This window comes from Electrophorus electricus, chromosome 6 (assembly GCF_013358815.1).
Source record: "Electrophorus electricus isolate fEleEle1 chromosome 6, fEleEle1.pri, whole genome shotgun sequence".
NCBI lineage: Eukaryota > Metazoa > Chordata > Actinopteri > Gymnotiformes > Gymnotidae > Electrophorus > Electrophorus electricus.
In genome coordinates, this window is record NC_049540.1 from 17,572,292 (window position 1) to 17,593,403 (window position 21,112).

Here is a 21,112-nt window from a genome sequence, read left to right on the forward strand (position 1 = left end):
AGTCCTGTGTACTCTCCTGTTGTACTGTTGTATTGTACATTCACAGCTACTATTATTACATTACATTATTATTTTACATTATTAAGTTGCCAGTTTACCCAGTGTGCTCTGGTCTATGTTACTATCATTTATTGTATTTACAATAAATTTATTATTGTAAATAATAATAATCCATGTATTGTATTTATTGTATTTCTTATTTTTTCTGTATTTGTCTTACACTGTGTTGAATGTTCACACTTTGTAGTCCTGTGTACTTTGCTGTTGTACTATTGCACTGTACATTCACACTTTGTAGTCCTGTGTACTCTGCTGTTGTACTGTTTTGTTGCGTTGTACATTCATACTTTGTAGTCCTGTGTACTCTGCTGTTGTACTGTTGTTATGTCACACCACTGGCTAGAATAAACGGCAAACAAGAACTTAATGTATGCAATGTATACAAATGTATATGAATGGCATATCTGATTTAAAGTGTATTTATATAACACATAACATTTATTTAATACATAACATAAACATTGTATAAAACCAAAGGTAACTTTACCATATAGCCAATGTATAAAAAAAACAAAAACAAAAACAAAAAACAAATAAGCAAATAATTAACCATCAAAAAGTGAATTAATTATTAGGTTGATTGAGGAAAAGGTTTTAATAAAGTTTTTTGTTGTGTTTTGAAGGAAGAAATATTTGGAGCTAAATCAAAGACACTACAGTCTGAATTTGAATGTTTCAAAGGAAAATGTGAAATTTGGTTATATTGAGCATTTCACTCTGAAATGTTAAAATTCATATATTGAAAATTCAAGTATCAATTTAAATCAATTTATATCAAGTGACATAAATTCAGGCAAAAGTGATGTATGATGTACATTATTGTGTATGCATGGAATACCAGAATGGGTCTCAGCAGAAAGCAACAAGAACAAGGATATATAATTATGGGGCACAGCTTTTAGTTTCATCAGCCACACTAATTATATATTTTAAACAACCTCAGCTGAAACATATAGGGGTTCAAATGCTACTGATGAATCAAATAAAATGCCAAGATTTCTAACCACTTGACATAGTTTAATAAACACATTATCTGCATGAATAGAAACGTTGGGGATTATGAATGCAATGAATTTAGGACGTACAAATAAAATCTCCTTGTTGTCTGTGTTTAATTTAAAAAAACAATGTTCAATCAGTGCTTTAGACCTTATGTCACTGTATATATGCTAGCATGTAGATATGTTTATGTATGTCTATGTATGTGGGTGTAAATTTGTATACAGCATGTCTTGTATACAGCTTGTATACAGCATGGAGATGCTTAAGGACACAGTCAGGCTATAACAGCTGTCATTCTACTCCCCAAGCTAGCAAATCAATAAGTAATAAATATAAATATTAAATAATAAATATTTAATAATTTAATAAATATTTTAATAATGACTTTTAAAAAACACTCGATAAATTGATGATTTGCTTTACTTTTCCTGCTCAATGAGACGATTTGCCAGAGACAATGAGTACTCTTCATATTTTTAAGCATGTATGTGTTGTGGTTTTGAGAGCAGAAAATGATTTCAGTTTCTTGCCTTTCTCAACACTGAATGATGCTTTCTTTTCTCCATCCTTAATAAGGAAGAATTTGTTACTTTAAATATTTACTGTAAGATTATACACTGAGGAGATTAATTATATTAAAATGGTAAATCACATTTATTGTTTGCTGGTTAAATACATAAATGATTACATCTGTTTGTTTATTTGTTGAATTTGTTGGAGTGCTGGAAGCTTCTTTCTGATGGAAAAGGTTTGTCAATAGCACAACTATAAAGGCCATGTAATTATAAAACTATAGCTTGATAGTCCTGCATAGTAACTTACCTTTTCCCAGGACTGCACTCTTCTGGATCGAGATCTCGGATGTTGTTCCTGGGATCTGTTGGAAACTTTCTCCCAGTGTGGCTCAGTGGGTTATACCACTAACTTTAGTATAGGAGTTTGGGTGAATCCTGACCAGGATGACTCCAGTGTGATCCCTTTATTAACGCTGCCTGCCTACCTCATTAACAATATGAGAGTTCTAAATAAGAGTCACACTACTTTGTATGTTGCCCAGATCAACAAGGTCTGTGTCACGTCAGGTCAACAAGCTCTACTTGAACGAAAAACTAGATGTGACATTGCAGCGAATATGTCAGCATATCTATCTATCTATCTATCTATCTATCAAAAAATGATACTTAAAAATCTGGTTAGGTTAAGGAGTTTGGCTTATATTACAGTGTAATATTGCCATCTCATGCAAAAAGAGCTCTTCCAGTTATGCTGTATGTTTAGAACTGGATAACTGGCATCATACAACTTATATTGCTATGATTCTTTCTGACCCAGTGATTTAAGATCAGTCTTGCCAAAAACCTCTTAGGTTAGCTTGGAAAGTTGGAGTAACTCACACAAGACAGCAGAGCAGTGTCATGGGCTATGAATGCAATGAGAAGAGCATATCTAATGACATATCTAATGAGCCAGTAGAATTGTTGCACCATCTCACTCACAAATACCTTCAGTCATTTCTTCTGTCTCTGAAGAGAACATACCAAAGTGAGATGTCACATAGCTGCAATGCGAAACAGTGCACAGGACTTTGCATTATAGTTCACATCATTGCTGGCAAAAGAAAAGTTCAAGCATTTATGAGCTGTCAATTTATCAGTGACTTAATTTAATCAAGTATCCACATCTGTGTTAAGTATCTTAGTACCACTACTCAGGGTAATATCTGTGGGAATCATATTATGCAAAGCAGATTATGGCTCAAGCATGCAGAGTTTTCTGCTCACTCTTTGTTTTGCCCTCCACCGTCAGTATGTTACAAGTTTTGCCCCATACCTGCATTTCCATTGCTCCCTGACATCAGGTGAACTAGAACAGGTGCAAGGTTTGAGGGTTTCATCTAAAAATAGGGACTGTCACTCATTGGCTCCTTTTGGCTCAGTTTCTTGTTTTTCAGCATTGCTTGGTTGTAAGGTAAGGAATGTTGCTCCTCTCACCAGAGGCTCTGCCTCTGGCATCATTAATATGTGCTATCAAAGACAGAAGCAGATACACCCCACCCACTATTTTAGTGCCCACTGATGATAAAGAGTAGGGGCATGCCAAATGTTAACTTGGCTGCTGAAATAACCCAACATTTCATGGCAGTGCTTGTTTATTACATAAAATTCAACTTCTTTATTATGAAAAAATACCCAGTGGTAGATTTTCATAAGAAGTCACACCACTGATCAACAACTTTATACATTTATATTTAATTTCATATATATTTATTGAAATTCTATTGTTCTCATTAAGGGATAACATTTCCTTAGCAATTTTAGGAAAAATAGCTTAATATGTTTTTGCAAGGAAGAACCTTTTTAGCCCATTGCTATTTTTTTTTGCCTATTACCCAAATGCTTCCCTTTCCTAGCCACAGATGCAAAACAGGAAAAACACAGCATAACAAATCAGAACAGTATCCCACTCTGATTGGCCTGATTTACCTTACCTAAAAGGTTAAAACTTGCATCCATCAGTGGGGCATCAAGAATCTGAAGAGATATTGAACTACAGTCAAGGCCCAGTAAGAGAAGTGCCTAATTTCTTGAATAAACCATCAGTTCAGTTTAGCCGCAATCATTGTCACTGCATTTACTGGCACACTATCAACATGGGTGGGGAGAATACATTGAGTAATTTCTCATAAGCCTGATAAGACCATGATTCTGATTTAAGATGGATTAAAAACAAAACTAAAGTAAATTTTATCATCATTTTTTTTGTTTTACTTTCTTTGCAGTTAAAATTCTTTTTATTGAATTTTAATATTCAAATTGATCTAACTCAATGAAATCTAGCAGTGACATTGCAGAGAATATGCCATCTTGTAGATCTACTCTAGCATTCTAGCATTACTGTGAATACTCTTAAATAACATATTTATTGCTCAGTGGGGAAATACAAGTTTTTTTTACAAGAAGTATTGAGATTGTACAACCATTAGATGAGTACAAATGTGTGAGGATGCAAAGAATGCAATTTCACTTCATTTAATGTGATCTGCTGTCAAGACAATTATCTGCAAACATTCAAATCGACTGAAACAATAATGTGTTGCAAGCGAATGTCACTGCTGACTTAACTGAAGAAGTACACATTGCCTAGGTAACATCAAAGACTATGCACAAGTAAACAAAAAAGCCCCGCCCACCAATGGGGATGATGGGTAGTCAAGTAATATGCGAACTTCCTGTACATGAAACTTTCCCTCTTTTAGATGAGAGGTTCCTACATGATTCATCAGAATTTTTATGCAAATGGTCCCAAAGTTCTTGATAGCATGAATATGACATCACCATTAAACCCACTTAAGGTCAACTGAGACACAAGAAAAAAATGAGATCATGTTCTTGGGGAAATGCAGGGAAAATATCTTCTACATTCAGTGTAAGAGAGCCTTTTCACTTGTCTTCCAAATCTGACTATAAACGTTCTGCTAAATAACCACACACACACACACACACACACACACACACACACACACACACACACACACACACACACACACACACACACATCATATTCATTAAAAGCCATTAAAATACTTTAGATGTGTCCTATTAAGGAAATATTCTTCATGCATAATTCACATTACTATAAACATTTAACTTTTTTCTAACAAGTATATACCATGCAGATTATTAGAGCAATAAAAAGCAAGAAGAATTTTGCAGTGTAATTCAAACAAGCATAGTAGAGTCAACATTTAATGAATGATACTTACATTAAAAATGCTCTTGGAAAGGTTTAGTATATAATGTATTAGAAATAGTAAGCAAATCAAATAAATACAAATCAATAAAGTATAATTAATAAACAAAATAATGAAAAAATATACAATACTTTTAGTAAATGTCTCCAATAATAATAAATAAATTATTTTACTTTCCATCATGATTTAGTAGATTTTTCAAAACCTTCAATGAAATTATGACATGGAAAACAATTTTGTATTGTAAATATCCAGAGGATAAGAATCATATCATGATCATAATGTTCCAATATATTTTATTAATCTCCTTCAAAATACATTATTAATTTTTAAAAGAACATTGTCTGACAGATCATTTGTCTGCAGCATCAGACATCTGACTATCAGACAGAATTTTAGAGTTTTTAAATTATATACTTCACGATTATCATTAATCATTAATCATTATCACCAAGTTATCATTTTTTGAGGTACATAACCTAATATGCTAAATATACAACATTTCTATATTTTAGAAAGATATTAGTTTCCAATGGAAAATATTTTGAACACTAGAGGATATGCTAAAAACAAACCAATGCCGCAGTTTTATTTAGATTTTTTAAAATTATACAACTGTGCTGGACGAATAAACAGTGAGAAGGTCAGCTAAACAGACTGACAGAATTTTGTGTTGTAAATGTCTTTTTAAATGACAAAATCAAATGTTCTAGTTATACCAATAAAAATATAAAGAAAATATAACCGTGTCAGTTTACTTCAGACCATTTGCTCAGACATATCAGATATGGACAATGTTTTTAAAACAAATTCTCTACTTTATTAACCCCTCTCTATAACTTCATAAGGTGCTCCTAAGGATAATTTAGCTGAGCTGGGTGATCTTCTTGATCTGTTCAAGGGACTGTCCCCTTACAAGGTGACTAACATACATAATTCCCAGACAGGTGAGGGGAGAGACCCAGGGGAAATTTAAAAAGGACCGTTGATAAAGCCGGAGCATGCAACTTGCCATCACACATTCAAAAAAAACATAGGCGCGCGAATTTCTACCATACCAGCAGAGCACTTCGGAGACTCTTTGGCAACCGAGGAAGTTGCTTTTTTCGGATTCTTAGAATTCAGGCTCGAGTAAAGCGGGAGGAAGGATGTGGAGCAATAGACAGTTTGCGTGAAATGCCGAGCGAGGAGTTCAGTGGAAAGGGGTTTGAACGGCGGGCATGTTTCCGAATCAACAAGCTGCTCTGTGAAAAAATGGCTTCGTTGGAGATGTGTACTGTTTTGGGAGCAAAGGACCTGAAACTACTTTAGAAACACTGAGCAGCCCAGAGACATACAGTAAGTGTTATCTGACGGGCATAAGGTAAATTATTTTAACCTGTCATTATTATAAATGATCTAACCTAGAGTTTTTCTATTTTATCTAAAATAAACTAATATATGACCTATTTTAATCCAATGTTTAAAAAGATAACAAAATGTGGATAGCCTATTATGTATAATGATACTACTAATAAAATCTACGAATCTTCCATTTAGCAAATTAAAATCCAAACCCTAACAGAACCCTTAATTTAATTAGGGTTTATGTTAACTTTAATTTGTAAGAAATACAAATTCACACGGAAACAAAGATTATATTTCCTGTAGGCTGTTAGAAAAATAAATACTGTTTTTCCTCAGCCCAGTTTCTCATTTTGAGCAACAAAGAGAAAGACACACCTTTGAAACTGAAGTCTGGACGCATTTTGAGTTCAGGTCAGTTCATAATCGGCAAGTGTGGACGTTTTTGGGAAATAACCGTTTAAAGCGCGTGCATAACAGGGCCATGGTATTCCCCCTAACAAACTCACAAGTGGTTTCACTTTTATTAGTCCTCTTTCGTATCAAGAGTGCACAAGTATGGCATCAACCATTGAGGACCATGTGGTAGACAGAATGTTTAACTGCTTTATTTATTTGTTTGTTTGTTTGTTTGTTTAGTAATTTACTTTTGCATATTTCTGTGAAATACTGATTGCAATTCTGAACACAATTAAAAGCAAAGGATGTAATGCAGAAAGGGGTGTAGTCATAAGAAAAAAGTAAATATGTTTTCAAAAAGCATGGTATGGTACATTTAAACAGAAGAACTGTGTGTGGTTCAGGTTAAGATTTAATGATGTATAAAGAGGAAAAAAAATCATTTGGACACTTTGTCGATGTAAGAAGAGACTTTTTACTATGGTTCTGGTGTCTGTTGCTTACCTGGTACTCAGTGTAGGGTCTGTTGATACCGAATACAGCTACATCTGATTACTGGGTCAGTGATGACATCATATTCATCACTTTTGAATTTTGTGTCTTTTTGAATGGTAGTTTCCCCATTCTGGCTAAATAAAATGTATTAAATGCCTTTTGATACTTTTGAACTCTTCTTTAACATATCCTAATAAGTAGGCAACTACATTCTTTTATTTTGCAGTTTCTGTTTCCTGCCATCTGTTTCAATACATGGATTAGAAAGAAAAAGCCTAAATAACGAAAATGAAGAGACCTGATTGGTTATGTTAAAGTATGATGTGTTAAAGAGGCTTCTATGCCACACAGAGAAATGTGATCAGACAAGCTATCTAGAAAGAAGATATCTTTACATATTCGTATTTTTGACATGGTCCTCCTTGTGTGTATCTTTCAATCCACATTTCTCCTATTATGTCAGGTGTATATATTATTGATATTATTACTAAAAAGAATAGCTGACTACAAACTTAAATATTTTTAATCATAACAGTAGCCTATCCCTACCCCGTAATAATCTTCAATAGATATGAACTGTCGGGTGAGGTTTATAAATGACCATATTAGATGACAAAAACAACAAAAACAATCATTATTATAAGAGGACTTTTACTTTGTGCTAACCTTGGATTAGAGCGTTTACGTAATTTAGCCGGGTTAAAAAACAAACAAACCTGACATATGTCACGTGATTCAAATAATGCGCCACTGATTACTGTCCGGGTAGAAAACCCAAATCAAGATGGCAGACACAAGGAAAGGTAAGATTTCGCTAGCTATCTTAGCTACTATCTTTTTCACTTTATACCAAGCAGGCATTGTAAGGCCAGTCCGAATTATTCCTCGTTAAATGCACTTAAATAGCTCATACCTGGGGATGTACATAACTGTACCATCTTATGCATTATACATTTCTCATTGTCCTTCAGAGTTGATGATGAGCCTTATTGAGCAAGAAAGTAGCTAGCTAGCTATTAGCGAAGTTGCTGATTACAAAATATAGCTGCTGATTACAAAAATATTTAACTAGGTAGCTAACACAGTCTGTGTGCCGCTGTAATAGTAAACATAACTTGATGCAGAAGATACAATGCCATTTTTTTTCTGTAGGACGTGAAGTTCAAAATAAATTTGTTACATTTATTGGTATTTCGCCGCATAGCTACTTAACTCGCTTTTGAGTTGACTGACACCGATGCAACGAATTAGATAGCATAGCTAAAGCTAGGTTAGCGCTCTTGTTTTGAGTTAATTTGTGTTTACTGAGTCCAGTAGGTATAACTTTGAATAAAGCTACTTTTCATTGTTTACTTGTTTTCCATTGTTTCCTTGCTTTGTGACTAAGCAAAATTTCATCTGACGATCATTTTCATTCATGTGTGCAATGCAGTACATGTATTTAGTAGATAAGGTTTTACTCAAGAGATGGGCAGTTGTCTACTCCTCCTGACATGCAAATTTATACACTATCGAGTACTGGTAAGGAGCAATGTTCGTCACGCAGGGATGATCGCCTGTGAAATGTGTTAAACGAAAAACATATACACTAATTCAGAATTACAAAAGGAAATCTATTTGTTATTTGTTCCATTGTATCTCACTGATTTAAGATCTTTAGATGGTTTTAATAATTAATCTGTAGGGTGGAAACTAATACCGACACCGTCTTTTGGCTACAGTTCTAGTACTATTTTGGGTGTGTGTGTGTGTAGATGTAGCCAATGACCAAAGCTGTTGCGGCCAAGGTCAACTTGGACACTTTCCCATTTAAGTCATAAATGTGCTTACAGTGTCAGGCTAGTTAAGGACAGACATAATTAATGGACTTTCAGAAGAATTTAATTAATATACAAGGTATTTAAAAAGTATCAGCATTGTTTTAATTCTTACCATGACAGGAAAGAAGTATTTGAATATGTAACCTTGAGTCTCAGTCTTCTCTGTGCTTTGAATTAATTATTATAGAAACTGTTCAGTCTCAAAATATGTGGGTGGAAAACATTGCATATAGTTTTACTTAATCATTATGCAAATAAAAAGGTATATTGCCAACATTTCTGACTGAATTTGGGCAAACAATTAGTCATGTTATCCACATATGTTTTTGATGATTACTTATGTTTTAACAGATGGTGAAGTCTTTGTTATGGACTTGGCAGAGCATGTCAAGAAACAGAGATGGTGGAACAAAATGTTTGGCAATAATTCTGGACCAGCTGCCGAGAAGTATTCAGTAGCCACACAGCTTGCAATTGGTGGGGTGACTGGCTGGTGAGTGATAAAATATGAAACCATAACACAAGAATCAGTATCATACTTGAGCTTTTACAGCCATGACAATAAAATCTGAATCTGTCGTGTATTCATCTTTAGGTGTGCGGGGTATTTGTTTCAGAAAGTTGGGAAACTAGCTGCATCAGCAGTTGGTGGTGGCTTCTTTTTGCTCCAGGTAATTTAGTGTAGCACTCTTAGTGTAGGCTCTTACCTAAACCTGCTTTGTCATAAGAACTGGTTTAGCCCTGTTTGCCTCATACATACAGTCTTGTTTCGCCCTCTTAGATTGCTAATCATACAGGGTACATCAAAATTGACTGGAAGAGAGTCGAGCAGGATGTGAACAAAGCCAAGAAGCAACTGAAGCTAAACACAGAGAAGCCGCCTAAAGAAGTGAGGACAAAGGTGGCTGAGGTATGTGACATGGCCATACTTGTTTTGTGTGTAGTACCAGCTCTTCAGTTGGTTGAAGAGTTAGTTGAATAGCCTATATTGCCCACCCCTGTAGTTTAGAGGAACAAACAACACTGAGTAAACAATAGCTGATCCTGCTCATCAGGATGAGGTGACAACTAGAGAAAACTGTGCTGTACTTTATACTTTGTTCTTTCTACTTCCTCTACTGCACTGCAATGTGCTATATTTTGTAGCATTTGTTGTATTGTCACCAAGTTCAAACATTACTAGCTTGTCAACAGTAAGCATCCAAGACCATAGTGTGTGCAGTTGTGTTTGTTGTTAACTACTGTCTTCCTGTCTTTTGTAAAGGTGCAAACATTTGTGAAGAAGAACATTGTCCTGACAGGCGGTTTTGCTGGGGGGTTCCTACTCGGACTGGCATCATAAAAAGCACCTCCTCGATTTTATATGTACTCTCAATTTAGAATAAAAAAGATGCCAACTTACTGCATGTAATGGAATTTGGCATTTAAATGACTGGCACTGCAGCTTTTATTCAGCTGAATACTCTGTTACAGACTTTTTTTTCTTTAGCAAACACAGCCAAGCTGTTCTTTTCGTCATATGTGTTGTTTTCATATTTTAAGTAACTTTCCCTTTTGATTTCTTCTTACAATGTTTAAACAATTTTGCAGTTTATTTTTGTGGTATGAATGATTAGACATATATACCTGAGTATGTATCGAAGTTTATATATACATATGGCACCCTGAAACTCTTAATTCTTGAAAACTGTATTTTTCCTCACATTAAAGCTCAAATTATGGATCTCCTTAGTTTAAAAGAGAGCAGCTACAAAGTAGATTTCATTGAAAATCTGTATTTTCTTATTTAAGTAAAAAGTTGAAGTAAATGGGTAAACATTTTTGTCAACTACTTCACTTATTTTTACCCAACGTTTGGATTTAGACTGGTTTGGCTAGCTTGGTTTTCTTTAGTGGAGAACAACACACTGAATTAAGCCCAGGAAACATTTATTTATAAGCCATCACAACCTAATTTTACAAGTTCCTCAATAGCCTATGGCAGGGGTGCCCAACTAGGGTCCAACCTAGTTTGATTTAGTGCTGTAACGCATACGCTAAATCTATCAATGAATTGACTCGGCTGTGTTTGTACTGGTACAAAATCAAACTGGGTTGGCCTGTAGGCCTCTACAACCAGAGTTGTATGACCTCGGCCTAGATGATATGCACATTTCATTTTAAGGGGTGCTGCTCATGCTCACGCTGTTCATATTCTAGAAGTCTCGGGGCCATGACCTTTCCACTCTGTGCTTCATGTAACATACTGTGATGCTGAAGTTCAAATGAAACAGGATGACTTGATTTTGGAGTTTGCTTTAATGGCATGCAACCACCAAACACTATTTGTCATCAGTGAATACTGTCAATAATATCAATGAAATGTATTAAAAACTTATGGTCGAGGTCAAGCAAGACAGTAAAAAGGTTAGAAGACTATGCTTTGCTTGATGTTCCTTTAATCCAAAGGAAAGTGCATTTTTAAAACAATAATTTAAATAGGTTCAGATGATGCTAGCTTCTTTGCAGCAGCTAAACGTCCTTAAATGGGAATCCGGACATATGTGCTCAGATAATAACCACCGTCGCTATTTTGAAGGTCGTCACGTTTTGTCCTCTGCTGTTTTGTGCCCTTTTAAAAAGCCGGAGCAGCATACAGATTTCATTTCAGCGTGGGCTCCACAACATTTGCGCATCGCACGAATTACTTCTTCACACCGACTTTCAACATACTTGTTGGCTGTTAAAAATAAAAGATAGAAATTGCTAACTGTTACTAATGATAAGAGTAACTGAGACTTTAGTGCGTTGTAAAACCTGTATTACCTTGTAAGCATTTCTGTATCGCACACGCTTGCTTCTGACAAGGATCCTTCTGAGACATCTTATGCAAAAACCTTACACCCCAACAACCAGCTACCACCTGTTCAGTTCCTGCAGAAGGGCTGCCGAGCCTTCCTCAATGCAGCAGAAAACTTAAATAAACTGACGTCACTGAGACCCAGTGCACTTCTCATTTTCTTCCGACCTGAAAATAAATTACCTTTCAGTGACGTTAAAGTTGAGGTAGACCATTCTCTTTGCAAACATATTACTAATACAGCACAAAATGCCTGTGTTTATTTAACAATAAACATTTCTATTAAATCAACGCACACAACTAATGAAAAATCGCGAGTTTAGAGTTGTCCACCGGAAGTATATGATAGCACACTTCTGATACGGAAATACTGCACACGGATGAAGATCCATTTATGCCAGAGACAGCTCTGATTTGGTGAATTAAGTCTCACCATTATGGCAGTAAGTGCGGTGCATTTAGAGTCAGATGCTTTTCTGGTGTGTATGAATCATGCCCTAAGCACAGAAAAAGAAGAGGTAATGGGGCTGTGTATTGGCGAGGTAAGAGGATCTTTTGCCTCTTCAGTTTTTGTGTTGTAGCTTAATAACCTACCTTCAGTGAAACAGTGACCCAACCTTCTGGACTTGGTTATTTATTTGTCTACTGATGGCTATTTAAATGATCATCACCCTAGGTTGACACAAATCGTATTGTCCACATTCACTCTGTCATTATTCTGCGTCGATCAGACAAGAGGAAGGATCGCGTCGAGATTTCTCCCGAGCAACTCTCTGCAGCCTCGACAGAAGCCGAGATATCCTTTTATTACTGTATTATGATATGGCAACGAAAACTGAGCTACAATGTGTTTTGTTTACCATCCTACAGTTTTCAGGTCTTAAAAGTAAATTTTCCTTTTAAAATGAAATATTCTACAGTTGAAAAATATTCTAGTTTTATTTCCTAACACAACGCACAGGTTGGCTGAAATGACCGGGCGTCCTGTGAGAGTGGTGGGGTGGTACCACTCACACCCACACATCACCGTGTGGCCGTCGCATGTTGGTTAGTCGTACTGTGGAATACTATCCTTGTTGTGGAACAAAACACTATATTGCAATTGGGGTTTCTAGTCTAATTACTGTGTATTGAACTATATTAATAACTGTGAAGTCTTGATATGATATAGTTAAAGATTGGCCTGATCAAAATTTGACCAAATTGTTTGGTAGGTTATGTTAATGCCATGATTCATCCAAACACCTCCAGTCCACTCAGTTGGAGTGCATCTGATTGCTTAGTGTACTCACAGCACACACACGCACACCTCATTAAAAGAAACAAAGAAGTGTTGATGCATGTTATTTTCATGTTGCAACCATCTATGCCTTGGTTCATGGTGTAATACATACAGGTCTTTAAACTGTTAGTTTTTGTTAATTTATTTAATTTGCAAAATAAAAAGGCACTCATAGATAATGACCATGCCAGCCGTTAATTAATGTCATTTCTTTATCCACACAGTTCTGCACATCTTAATTGTTAAGCTTTATTTTGCTTGTTACACTGTACAGATGTGAGGACTCAAGCGATGTACCAGATGATGGATCAGGGTTTTGTCGGACTTATCTTTTCTTGCTTTATAGAAGATAAGAACACAAAGGTAAGAGAAATGCAAGAGTTGCATATAAACAGTGTAAACATGATCTTTTAAAAAAACTAAATCTACTAGATTGCACTGTAAGGGCTTTATGTGTTACTGAATGAAAAGCGCACTCCTGTAACAATAGTAAATGTTTGCATTTTGATAGATTTGAATGACGTAATAGTGTATTGCTTTCTTTTAGACAGGCAGAGTTCTCTATACTTGCTTTCAGTCGGTTCAAGCCCAGAAAGGCTCAGAGTAAGTAAGGATCATATGCCATATGTTACTGGTTCTGAAAAGATCATGGTTTACTTAATAATCATCATTCTTTGTCCATCTGTTTTCACATGTAATACATTTTTATTTCCTTATAACTCAAATATGGCGAAAATTATTTGATTTATAAATTAGTTATTACTAAATGCTCCTTGAAAACCCAATAAATGCTGATGAATTTAAAGGCCTTATTGCTTGACAAGGCTAAATAATGCAGTCCCCATTTACAACCAGATATGAGAGAATTGAGATTCCGATCCATGTGGTTCCACACGAGGCCATCGGCAAAGTATGCTTGGAATCAGCGGTGGAACTACCGAGAATTCTCTGCCAAGAGGAACAGGATACATACAGAAGGATTCACAGGTGGAAAGCAGTTCTTTGTTTCCCTCCAGTTTGGAACAATTGAATGTAACTTGAAATCAGAAGGAGGGTTATGTTTACTCTTGCAGATTTAATTGCTCAGGATGCGATGCAAAGGGCAGTTTTGGAACTAGGTCTTTTCTTGAAATCTACTATGTGAAACTTAACAAAATAAAATAGTCTCCCTTCTTTTTTTCCCTTGCAGCTTAACTCATTTAGATCCAATTACAAAGATACACAATGGATCAGGTATGTGCACCATTTATTTTATGCTTGTTACAAACAGACAATAAAAGAAAAGAAAAAATACATGTTCATATACATGTAATATGTAATAGTTGCATGTAAGATAGAAATTGAAACTGGCTGAAGTTATTAAAAACTCTGTGTGTGTTTGTGCATGTGGGTGTGTTGCACAGTGTTCACTAAAAACCTGTGCAGCCAGATGTCAGCTGTAAGCGGGCCACTGTTACAGTGGCTGGAGGACCGGCTCGAGCAGAACAAACAGAGCATCATCGAGCTTGAGAAAGAGAAGGAGAGACTAACACAAGAGCTGGCTTCCTTATGAAAACAACAACAACAACAACATACAAAACTTAGAATGTCAGCTTTAGCTTCCCTGTTGTATTTTTGTTGTATTTCTTTTTAATTCTGAATTGTTTAATTGTTCTTGCACTGAAACAGTGGCCTTTCTTCCATAGCTGCCATTCAAAGATCAATAAATGAAAGAAAATGATTGGACAGAAAACCATAAGAAAAGGGAAAGAGAGGAGAGTTGCATGAGAGCGAAGGTCAGGAACAAATGCACAAATGTACTCAGCCTCAGTAGCAGTGATTTTATAATGTAAGACTACTCTCTCATCTCTGACTGCATCACATTTTTAAAGCGCTTGCAGTAGGCATTCTCTGAGCTATGTTCAGTCTTTTTTGTACTCTTGTGCCACAGTATGAACAGTAATGCCCAGCTTCAGATAGTGGGTTTTCACATTAAAGTCCCAATTAGAAACTGCTACAAGAAATTATGTTTGTGTTTGATATGGGGGGAGTGGGGTGTGGGCCTTTATAATGTGACAGCTTCTTCAGCAGTTTCTGACTGGGAATTTAAAAGCCATAAAAAAGAAAATAAGTGAAATGCACTTATGAGACAATGTTAAATGTCACAAAATTTGCATCATGTAGATGGTTTCTTTAAAAAAAATTGTTTAACAATAGTTCAGTATATTCATTTTTAAATCTTCACCACCTCGTAAATACAATCTAAGAATGGGATATACAGCAGTTTTTAACTGGTACTGCTTTTTTTGGACTGGGGGTGGGGTAAAAGTTTGAATGTACAGAAATGTCAGATAATGTGTTAAATAAAATTGAATTTAAACAGAACTCTGGTAATTATCTCAAATTATGCAATTTCAAAACTAATCTGTTAATGTGAATGTGCAAATGAAATCTGCTCCTCTATAAGCTGGAGGCCATTTAGTATTGTAGAGTACCTTCAGAAGGAAGAGCACTTTCACAGTGAACCTCCAAAGGTCTTCAGTAGTCAGCTGTGCTCTCAGGGATCCTTAGTCACTGCGAATTGCACAGCTAGGGTTTGAACCTAAGTCCCAAGGACTTTGAAGTTCCTTTACTCAAGAAGAAGTAAGTCAGCAACACAAAGTCAGCTGTCTGGAAGACAGGCTTGACCCCCATTTATGAGACAGTGACAATCTGATAGGAGTAACCATTCACCTAAATGGTTATTAGTTACTTTTGGTAAGTTTGCTTTCATTACTAGCTGTGATTGATACTGCTGGCAGACGCACAAGCTTCTGTTCAGGTAAAGGAGAATGAATGGAGAATGCTATTTCTTTGTCTATATAAAGAGAATGGAGTTGGAGGTACTAAAGTATAGTTGCAGGTAGAACCTAAAGAAGTTAGTTAATATAAGAAGGCACTTGGATTTGTTTACTTAAATAATCAGGACCTAGTAATATCTCATCTGAAATTTTACTGCATCCCAAGTTTATCAGAGGAAGTCTACGGTACACACAGTAGGCCGATGTTCAAGGTTACAGAGTTACAAGTTATAACGGCTAAATAAAATAGGTTAAAAATTCAAATGCCCCCTGGATGGCCACACACTAAATTTTAGTATCACAAGTTAACTTAACCAAATCTTGTCTGTTTTAACTTGTATCTACCCATCATATCGTCATATACAGGTCATATTCATATTGGTCCTGAGTGTATGTGATTCACTATGAGGCTCTTGACTATCCATGTATTTTAATACAAGCTCTGTGCATTGCATGAGCTGGGCAAAATACTTCTGTATTGATGTAATACGTTTCCAAGGCAGTTGGAGGGGCAATTATTCTTGGGAAAGGAGGCGGAGGTGGCAGGTTGATCACGGCAAAGTGCTGAGCCCGGGCTGCGGTGCTCTCGGTGCTAAACAGCGTAATTCACCCTGTCTTTCCCATTGCCCCAGTCAAGGTTATTCCTTTTGATAAACCTTTGTTTTGGTGACTTTGGCCTTGAATGAAATCTCTGCAATTGTCATAAGTTTTAATTTCTTCCCCATTACTTAAGGCAGTCTAAAAGTGATAATTAAATGCCTTTTGAGAGTACATTATATGTATGTATATATATTATAAATTATTGAATTTGACAGTATTTTTTCAGCAGTGAGTCTGGAATCTTTTGATATCTGATATAAGCTATGAATATCACACTTGGTAATATGTGTAAATTATCCAAAGCTTAAACGTTTTACACCAGTATCTTAAATGTAGAAGGCTTCTGTTGTTCAAAAATCGTGTACCTTCGCAGTGGCTTATGAATAATACTGAAAACAATACTGTTCGAGATACGGTACAAATTCAGAACCATTATGTTTCCCTTCCACAAGGGGGCAGTAAAAGCCCATATTGGGGCACTACGACTCATCGCTGTACTTTGTTCTGATGCGGGTAGGTCCTCCCGCCACACAAACAAAGTAAAACAAAAAATGATGAAAAAGTATTTTAAATGATTCAGGTAAGGGTCATGGGTACACCACAACAACCTCCCTGACCACCACCATCAAGTGCTTCTGTATTTCTCCTCTGGAAGAGAACACTGAATAAGCCATGTGGAAGTCTCCAGAGGACATCTTTAACAACAACAACAACAACAACAACAACAAAAAACCCCTAAAAGCTGGGCTGTTTTGTATCAAGGCAAGCTGTGTGGAGTGTAGGAGCAACCGATCCTCCTGTGCTGATTAACACACACACATCCTATGGATGTGAGCAAGCAGACAGGTTAATACTGTGAGGGCTTATAGAGGGGGAAGGAGAGAGAGAGGGAGAGGGAGAGGGAGAGAAATTTATTTTAGAGAGAGATGAGAGGTGTCTCCCTCCCGCACGTCAGCTTGCTGTTTATTACACCTGGCACAAGGCACCTTTTATTGAGTGCGAAGGGGAACGGAATAGAATGTGTTACTCTCTATAAATCTCTGTGTGTGGGTGTGTGTGTGTGACTGAATGTGAGTGTTTTTTCTTCTGTTGCCTGTGTTTACTGGGAAGCTAGGGAAGGAATGAGAGTGGGAGAATGAAGTGTGTATTTCTGTGTATAGAGGCTAGTGTGTATGTGTGTAATTGAAGGCTGTTGGGGTTCAATGGCTTGCTCCCTGGATGCATTTCTGGCAGGGGGCCTGACGACTTGACGAATGATGACGTCCCAAGGGCCGACAGTGTTTAATTACCACCTCGGAAATACACAGGAGGAAGTTTTAGGCTCAGACAATACACAAACACACACACACGTGCACATACACACACACACGCACACACGCACACGCGCACATGCACGCACGCACACACGCACACGCACACACTGTCTGTCCTTTCTCTAAATACCCATTGTGGATTGCAAGGGCGAATGAATGAGTCTGGATGCTGCACAAGAAAGAGAAAAGATGCATTCCTTTATCCTCAGCCCCCTTCTGAGGTATGTTCTGTTATCTTTGACCTATCTCAGAAAGTCACGTTTTTACTCTATACTAGACTAATAGTCTTGTCTTCTTTAGTTCAGTGTTCTGCTTCTGCATCAGTCACCTATAAGCAACTGACCAGATGTGAACAAAAGGTCACCACAAGCATCATGAAGGTTGATCTTAAAGTTTGGATGTCTGCAAAGTCTACAGAGAGCAGCTGTAGATCTTCGGGCTGTGCTTTAGGCTGTGCACATTTATTGTGTTTTTTGACACTGTACTCATGCAACTTTGTGGTTTGCAAGATTGGATTTATGGGACCATACATCAAGTTTCGTCTGGTTTCCATTTTTTTAAGAAATGGTTTTTCTGAATTATTGCCCCTAAAAAAGCACTGTAGTTTAAATATAGCCTTTCACCCACTTCTACAGGCCTCCACCCTTTGCAGCCTTCTGAAGTCACTCAATCAAAGCCGGTGGTGTCCTGCTTCCCCCAACCGCATCTTCGTTGCCGCGTTTTCAGGAGAATTTACGCCTTTGAATCCTCTCAAAGATTTATTCGCCCCATTACGACGAGGACTTCTCATTCTCTGCGAAGATCGTAACCGTTTCGCCGCTAACTCCAGGCAATCACCGATGGTGCCGGCATTCCTTCATTCCCCTCCTTTTTTATAGACTGAGATGCATTTGATAACGTCTACTGCCATTGCAAATCACAGCGTGTGTGAATACGAAAAAAGAAGAAGAAAAAAAAGATAAATGTGACAAGAGGTGGGTGCAGGTGGTATACCAGAATGGCAGCCGTGCAGGTGAGATGGGGAGGAGTGGTGCGGAATGCGAAAATCCACTGCAATGCCCTCTGGGACTAGTGACAGCAGCGTGGCCGATGCATCTGATGCTTCGGTGGCCCGTGTATCCTGAACACGGTCACCTGCCTGTTCAGAATGTGAATGCTGGTCTTTAGTCTCCTGCTTGGGTAAATGAGACCAGGATACCAACAGAGGTCTGCAGATCTTTGGTCTCCGTGGTGATGCGGTGCCGCCTTGTGTTCCTGACTGGAGAGAGGAGTGGGAGGCAGACTAGGGATGGGAACAGGTGGAGGCTGTAGATAGAACCCAGCATTGGAGGCCCTTCCTTAGGGTGGTGGAGCAGGATGTGGATGTGTGGGAGGAGTGGGGGCAGGTGGTAGAGAAGCATGGTGCCACCATGAAGCGCTCGGCAGAAGACCCCAGTCTGGCACTGGGGTCAGCTCTGTTCACCTGGCTCGGACTCCTGCCAGTTTGGCATACACTGGCTGTAAAGGACTCAACATAGAATTCAGTGGGGACTGAATGTGTCCACTTATGTAGGGCAATAGCTAATCTTAAAATAATACAGAAAACCCCAATAATCCCCCCCCCCCAACAAACAAACACAAAACTATTCAGTCTTGAGTGACAAAGGAAGATTAGATGTCAGATGTGCTTTGTTGCACTTCAGCACTGATCCTGAGTCAAATCTGTGATCCCAAGATGAAAACTATGAAAGACATCTTTTTAAAAAATGTAATTTTAAAAGAAATCTCAGGCAATGCAGTTAGAACACTTTAGTTTCGACATGTTCTATGTTCTTAAACTTCTAAGACATTTGTTTATATCACTCACTTCTGACAAAGTGGATCCCTGATAATTTATCATAATTTAAAATAAAGACGTAACAAGCTATACATGCATAGTGCCCCGTCCCTAATAAACAGAATTTTCATATTGAAGCAATTTGAAACAATTAGCTTGTTAACTAGCTAACAAGCCTTAACTCAATGCTGATTCAATAGTTAGCCAGCTAGCTAACTCTGATTACTATCAGCTAGTTGCTGATAGTAAGGTTGCCTTCAATAAAGTACATTTCTCATGTATTAATATCACATATTATTTAATTATAATCATAAAAGAATGTGGATATGACAGAGTATATAGAAAACAGTTCTTCTGTTCTTCTGAAGTTAATTATTCTAAGATAAAACAAAAACAAAGAGAATTACAAGACACCAAATTATAGTAAGGAGGCAGCCCTTTATTTTTCAGTGTGGGTCGATCTTCTACTGTAAAAGATGGCCACTAGTTCCTCTGCTAGCCAATTCTCACTAGCAAATTTCATATGCTGCTGGTCAGGTTTCATGATGTTAGCCAAAGTTAACCATTTATGTGGCATCTGGAAATTTACAAATACTAGTATTATTACTGATATAGACATATTGTCAATAGAACAGCTAGCTAGCAATTTTTATTTTAAAACTATTTTTAAGCAAAAGTAGTTGGAACGATAGTTTTTTTTTTTCTTTCAAAATTTCATGGAACATTTGTATGGTGAAGAGAATTATGGGATTGTTTCCCCAATAAAGACCTATCCTTACTGGTTGTTGACTATCTGCTTTTATTAATGTTTTATTAACTTTTTGTCTATTCAGTTCGAGAAGAAATTAGCTGATTATCGGTAGCAAGTGAGATAAAATCTGACTTCCTGTCAACTGCAGATAAATGAATGACCAAAAATAACATTAGCTAGCTAAGTATTGCATATGATTCACTAGCCATATGCAAATACATTTCATAATTCTCCACCGGATTAAATGATTTTTAAAGATGAACCAAATACCACAAAATCTTTGGTTGCAAAGATGACCTCTGAGTGGACAGATTTGCCTATAAGCATTTTGGAAGGACACATTGATTTTGGCCAAAAAGATTACCTTAAAAGTCTTATACTGACTTTGAAATGAACAGACTTATCTCTGAGCGCACAAATGCTACCCTAAAAATGCTGCATACCTATGAGCTACCTCCCAAATGGAACACAGGAAATGCACCCTTACACTTCACTCTAACAACTAGACAGCTTTAGCCAGAAGAAGAAAAAGAAGAAGAAGAAGAAGAAGAAATATAACTGAATCTTACCCTAATCCACCTCACTGTGTACAAACACATCTTGGTGGGCCACTCTGCCTTTTTTGTCTCTTCTCAGAGGCATTGTGCCTCTTTCTCTAGAAGCCTATTTCCATGTCTTGCTCAGCCTTAGTAATCACACGCAACAAAGTAGATGCTTCTTGTGGTATAAGACCACTTAACCATCCCATGAGCCATGAGCTACTGTATAAATGGGAGACAGACAGTGCTGGGTTTTGCGCTTCCTTTCACATGGCCATGGTG

General features: G+C 37.0%; 3 protein-coding genes across 4 annotated transcripts; 2 read left to right on the forward strand and 1 right to left on the reverse strand.

The window, feature by feature from the left end:
* Nucleotides 1–6,043: 6,043 nt before the first annotated feature.
* fundc2 (fun14 domain containing 2) lies at nt 6,044–10,691 on the forward strand. 2 transcript variants are annotated; one of them, XM_027019372.2, is made up of 6 exons: nt 6,044–6,151; nt 6,497–6,571; nt 9,223–9,364; nt 9,467–9,542; nt 9,653–9,781; nt 10,136–10,691. In XM_027019372.2, the coding sequence occupies exons 3-6, from the start codon at nt 9,240–9,242 to the stop codon at nt 10,211–10,213; spliced, it is 408 nt and encodes a 135-aa protein (XP_026875173.1). In that variant the 5' UTR covers nt 6,044–6,151; nt 6,497–6,571; nt 9,223–9,239; the 3' UTR covers nt 10,214–10,691. The 2 variants fall into 2 exon arrangements, with proteins under 2 accessions (XP_026875173.1, XP_026875164.1); XM_027019363.2 differs by lacking the exons at nt 6,044–6,151; nt 6,497–6,571 and adding an exon at nt 7,780–7,854.
* On the reverse strand, nt 10,525–11,864 carry cmc4 (C-x(9)-C motif containing 4 homolog (S. cerevisiae)). Its single transcript, XM_027019386.2, has 2 exons — nt 11,677–11,864; nt 10,525–11,590 (listed from the first exon to the last, which is right to left on the reverse strand). Exons 1-2 carry the CDS (start codon nt 11,732–11,734, stop codon nt 11,454–11,456), a joined length of 195 nt encoding a protein of 64 aa, XP_026875187.1. The 5' UTR covers nt 11,735–11,864; the 3' UTR covers nt 10,525–11,453.
* Nucleotides 11,865–12,078: 214 nt separating this feature from the next.
* brcc3 (BRCA1/BRCA2-containing complex, subunit 3) lies at nt 12,079–15,356 on the forward strand. Its single transcript, XM_027018590.2, has 8 exons — nt 12,079–12,252; nt 12,387–12,506; nt 12,670–12,757; nt 13,267–13,355; nt 13,540–13,595; nt 13,848–13,979; nt 14,182–14,225; nt 14,396–15,356. Exons 1-8 carry the CDS (start codon nt 12,148–12,150, stop codon nt 14,542–14,544), a joined length of 783 nt encoding a protein of 260 aa, XP_026874391.1. The 5' UTR covers nt 12,079–12,147; the 3' UTR covers nt 14,545–15,356.
* Nucleotides 15,357–21,112: the final 5,756 nt, after the last annotated feature.

Coding starts and splice junctions, on each gene's coding strand:
- cmc4 (XM_027019386.2), bottom strand. CDS start 11,734: ATGTCTCAGAAGGATCCTTGTCAGAAGCAAGCGTGTGCGATACAGAAA. Junction 11,591..11,676: donor GATACAGAAATGCTTACAAG/GTAATACAGGTT, acceptor TATTTTTAACAG/CCAACAAGTATGTTGAAAGT.
- fundc2 (XM_027019363.2), top strand. Junction 9,543..9,652: donor GTGGCTTCTTTTTGCTCCAG/GTAATTTAGTGT, acceptor TCGCCCTCTTAG/ATTGCTAATCATACAGGGTA. Junction 9,782..10,135: donor TGAGGACAAAGGTGGCTGAG/GTATGTGACATG, acceptor TCTTTTGTAAAG/GTGCAAACATTTGTGAAGAA.
- brcc3 (XM_027018590.2), top strand. CDS start 12,148: ATGGCAGTAAGTGCGGTGCATTTAGAGTCAGATGCTTTTCTGGTGTGT. Junction 12,253..12,386: donor TGGGGCTGTGTATTGGCGAG/GTAAGAGGATCT, acceptor TCATCACCCTAG/GTTGACACAAATCGTATTGT. Junction 14,226..14,395: donor AAAGATACACAATGGATCAG/GTATGTGCACCA, acceptor TGTGTTGCACAG/TGTTCACTAAAAACCTGTGC.